Raw genomic sequence first — 4,869 nt, 5'->3', positions numbered from 1 at the left:
AGGATCTCTATCGGCTCCAAGATGACATGGCGCGTAGGCCCGCTGCAAGACCAGTTGGTGTTCCTAAGACAAGGTTGGTGGCACTAATGTATTCTTGATTGTATTTTCTTTTTCGAGTCTGTATTTTCATTTTTAAAAGTATGTTTCGAGTCTGTTTGAAGTTTTAAATTCCTAGAAAAAATATGTCTTGAGTCTGTTTGAAGTTTTAATGTCCTAGAAAAAGTATGTTTCGAGTCTTTTGTAATTCAGTAAAGTAGAGGTTTTATTTAATGAAAATTTGAAAAAAAAACACAAAAATTGTTTCTTTATTTTTTGCATTTATTTCTTGAACTACGTAATGATCTGATTCACGCGGTGTCGTGACACGTAGGCAATCCTCATCGTATCCGGTCATATCTTTTTTTAAATAACTCAAATAAAAGAGGATATGGAAGGAAAGAACCGAAAGAAAACCAAAAAGAAAGAAAAAGAGAGTCAAAGAAAAAACCAAAGGAAAAACGGGAAAAGAGGGCAAGACAAGAAAAGAGAGGAAAATAGGAATAAGAGGAGAAGCATTAAAGAGCCAAAGTGGAGAAATAAACGAAAGCCGGGATGAAACACGCAACCGTTGCAAAACATGTAGAAACACATTTAACTGTATAGGTGCATCACACCCCAATGTGCGATTCCCTATGTGTTAATTGCCTCGCACTAACCGGTTTGTTGTGTTTGTATCAAGTCCAGGCTCTATAGTAAGGTGGTTGGTTTTGTGGTGCTCGGGCTTCACATCCTTACTTCACAAGGTCAAAGGGAAGCGTGGAAATGTCATCTGAGGGTCATCTACCAACGGTTCCTATCCCCGAGGATAGCCCGATTTCGGCCATCCCAACTTCGAAATCAGCCGCTGCAGAGGAAAACAGAATTCTGCGTCTCCGCATGATGGAAATGTGGGATGCCTGGTCTAATGGTAAGGAACCACCAAGTGTGATCCCTGGATTCCCCGAGCTACTTCCCAGGGCAAGTGGCACCTCCAACGTCCCCATAAGTTACCCGAATACTCCGTTGGGATATCCTACCATTTCGGCTCACTTTGCCTGAACACCTTCTGAGGTTCGCCCACAGGTGTTGATGTCAGGCACAACCTCCAATATATTCACTGCGCCACCTTCTTCAGCCCCGGCGCAACCCACTCTGCCAAGGCCAAACTTTGATCCATCATCCTTCACCTTTCAAGCACCATCTTTCCCACTAGAACCTACCCAGTTCACTACCAATACTTACCCTCAGCATCCCCGGTACGAGTTTACCCCGGGACAGGAGAAAACCTCAAAGAACCCTGAACAAGAGGAGATTGCCCGAAAAATGAGGAGTATGGAGCAAAGTCTAAAAAATATACAAGGTTTGAATGGGCAAAAGAGCGTATCTTACGCTGACCTGTGTATGTTCCCACACGTGCATCTACCCTTGGGTTTCAAAACCCCGAAGTTTGAAAAGTATGACGGGCATGGGGATCCCATAGCCCACCTCAAAAGGTACTGCAATCAATTGCGGGGAGCAGGTGGAAAAGAAGAGCTCCTCATGGCTTATTTTGGAGAGAGCCTGGTCGGTATTGCTTCTGAATGGTACATGGACCAGGATATATCTCGGTGGCATATTTGGGATGATCTGCTCGGGATTTTGTCAGGCAGTTTCAATATAACATCGACATTGCCCCTAACAGGAACTCATTGTCAAATCTAAAGAAAAAGTCCTCGGAAAGCTTCCGAGAGTATGCTGTCAAATGGCACGAACAAGCAGCCAGAGTCAAACCTCCAATGGATGAAGTGGAGATGGTCAGTGTTTTTCTTCAAGCCCAAGAGGCAGATTATTTTCAGAATATGATGTCTGCGATGGGAAAACCATTTGCCGAAGCCATCAAAATTGGCGAAATGGTCGAGAATGGGTTAAAAACAGGGCGTATATTGAGTCAGTCTGCTATAAGGGCTACCTCCCAAGCCATTCAAGGTGGGTTTGGAGGTGTAGCAAACCGAAAGAAGAAGGAAGAAGCGGCAATGGCAACTTCAAGTGTAAGAAAACCCCATCCATCCAAACCTTACTTCGATACAAGTACCCCACAACATTACTATCCCCATCAAGATGCGGCCTATGCTATGGCTCCTCGGCCATACGCAGTGATGAATGCACAACCATACGTTAAGCCACAACAACAATTCAATCAAAACCAAGCTCCATTTCCCAGAAATCAACCTCCTTACCAAGCTCAGTACAATCCCCGACCTCTACAGAACAACTTCCCCTACAATGCCCGCACCCTGGAACCACCCAAGATGGCAAACTTCACACCCATTGGTGAGTCATATTCCAGCCTTTTCCCCAAACTTGTCCAGATGGGTTTGTTGCAGCCTGTACCCCAAACCATGCAGAACCCAGCGTCGCCCGCTTACAGAGCCGGTACTCGATGTGCTTACCACTCAGGGGCGGAAGGGCATGATACAGATGATTGTTGGACCCTAAAAAGGGCTGTGGAAAACCTCATAGAACAGAAGCGAATAGTGCTAAAGGACGAAGACGTTCCTAATGTAACCAACAATCCATTACTGGCTCACAATAACGGGCCGATTATTGGAATGATCTGTGAAGATAGAGAGTTTGAACCAGCTCTAAAAGCCATCATTGCCATAGCCGATGTGGAATAGAAACCAAGGGCTGCCACAAAACAGGACAAAGGGTAGAAGAAGAGTAAACTCGCCCCTCAGAATACAGAAAAGAAAGAGGAAATCGAAACTGGGGCAGCGCCCTCAAAAGATGTCGTTCTCTATGTTCCCCGGGGCCGCAAGAAAGAACAGATGTCATTAAGCCCTCCAAGAAGGTTTGAGTTAAACAAGGGATCCAAAACGTATGTGCCTAAAAGGACCTACGTGGTGCGGGGGCCAGTAATTTCACCAAGGCTGAATGAGCCCGTGGTTATTGGCCGTGCACCGCAGAGGCCCATGACATACCCCACTACCGTCCCATGGAATTACAACAAGGCGGTAGTGACCTACAAAGGGAAAGAAATCACAGGGGAAGTACGTGAAACCAACCCATCCGGGGGGTACCTCAATCTGGAAGAAGTGAATAATGCCACAAAGAAACGTTTCCTACTAAAGAAGCCTATTAGTGCTGAAGAGGCCGAAGAGTTCTTCAGGAAAATGAAAATGGCGGACTACGAGATAATTGACCAGCTCCGGAAGACTCCTGCTCAGGTCTCTTTTTTGTCTCTGCTAATGAATTAAACTGAACATCAGAAAGTATTGATCAAAACCCTCAACGAAGCGTATGTACCCATCGAAACCACTGTGGAACGAGGATGGCGGAAAGGTTTTTTGCAATCAATCAGATCTCTTTCAGCAAGAATGATTTGCCCCCGGAAGGGGCCGCCCACAACAAAGCCCTTCATCTGACAGTTAAAAGCGAAGGATATTATGTGAAAAGTGTCATGCTAGATGGTGGTTCTAGGGTAGATATCTACCCTCTCTCAACTCTGCAAAGAATGGAAATCGGTACTGAGAGAATCAGGCCCAACAACGTCTGTGTGCGTGCCTTTGATGGCATCAAGAGATATACCATTGGTGAAATTGATTTGATTCTGACTATTGGTTTGGTGGATTTCGAAGTAACCTTTTAGGTCCTGGATATGGATACTTCCTATAATTTCCTCTTGGGAAGACCTTGGATTCACGCAGCAGGGGTTGTACCTTCCACTCTCCACCAGATGGTGAAATTTGAACATGAGGATCAAGAGATTGTACTCCATGGAGAGGACGAGCAGTCGATTTACCGGGACCCATCAGTCCCATGTCTCGAAGCCAGAAAAGATAGTGAGCATATAGTTTACCAAGCTTTTGAAGTGGTGGTCGCAGACCAATGTAAAGAAGGAAACCCTTGTCCTCAACGTTTTCTCTCAAATGCGTCAATTATGGTTGCCAAGGAAATGATCAGGCATGGTTACAAACCCTGGAAGGGGCTCGGGACGTCACTACAAGGAATCAACGAACCTATCACTCTGGCTGCTAGCGAGAGGTTCTTTGGGGTAGGTTTCCAACCCACGCCAGCTGATGAAAAGTGGGCAGATAAACGAAAGAATGATGGTTGTGTCTTGCCTCAGCCGATTCCGCATCTTTATAGAACATTTGTCAGGCCCAAGTACAATGAGGAAGAGGAAGATGAGGCCTTCACGGCCGAGGAAATTGAGGAAATCTGTGGGGCTAAGAGGCAGATGCTGTATGAAACCCACATGGTTCAGCCGGGAGAAGGCTCAAGCACCGCTGAGGTGCTATACATGGGACCCAATGCCAAGTTGCAAAACTGGAAGGCTACTCCGTTCCCAATCAGGCGGGAATCCCGGTAGTAAAGTCCTGCCACCTTTTTCTACATCACGAGTTATTTCAGGGTGTAACTCGGATTTTTCTTTAGTTTCCTGTCTTTAATTTCCAATGTAAACCCTGTTATCTTCAAAATTCAATAAAATGAAATCAATATTTCATCGTTCTTCTCTCTTTATTCTTTCTGATTTTGTTATTTTTCTCTCTTATTTCTTATTCCAGTTCTAATAATGCGGCTTTAAATAACATGACATGCTTGCAGACTTCATGCCCAGATTCAAACACGCTGTCTAATTGTGAAATAATGAATCAAGAACCGGAATATGATGAAGAAGAGGCTTTTAGGGAAATAAACCAAGAATTGGAACAATTCGAGAATAAACCTAAGCCAAACTTAAATGAAACCGAGCTGGTTAATTTGGGTAGTCCTGAAGTGGTCCAAGAAACCATGATAAGCATTCATACGGATGAAAGAACCAGGGATGCATTGATCCAACTTTTGTTCGAATTTAAAGATGTGTTTGCT

General features: G+C 44.7%; 1 protein-coding gene across 1 annotated transcript; it reads left to right on the top strand.

Annotated features, from left to right (window-relative positions):
- The first annotated feature begins 801 nt into the window (after positions 1–801).
- Positions 802–2,675, top strand: LOC109222434. Its single transcript, XM_019386796.1, has 3 exons — positions 802–996; positions 1,102–1,601; positions 1,700–2,675. The coding sequence occupies exons 1-3, from the start codon at positions 802–804 to the stop codon at positions 2,673–2,675; spliced, it is 1,671 nt and encodes a 556-aa protein (XP_019242341.1).
- The last annotated feature ends 2,194 nt before the right edge of the window (positions 2,676–4,869 follow it).

This window comes from Nicotiana attenuata, unplaced genomic scaffold (genome assembly GCF_001879085.1).
Source record: "Nicotiana attenuata strain UT unplaced genomic scaffold, NIATTr2, whole genome shotgun sequence".
NCBI lineage: Eukaryota > Viridiplantae > Streptophyta > Magnoliopsida > Solanales > Solanaceae > Nicotiana > Nicotiana attenuata.
The sequence above is the reverse complement of the archived record's forward strand: the minus strand, read 5'-3'. Positions and strand labels throughout refer to the sequence as shown.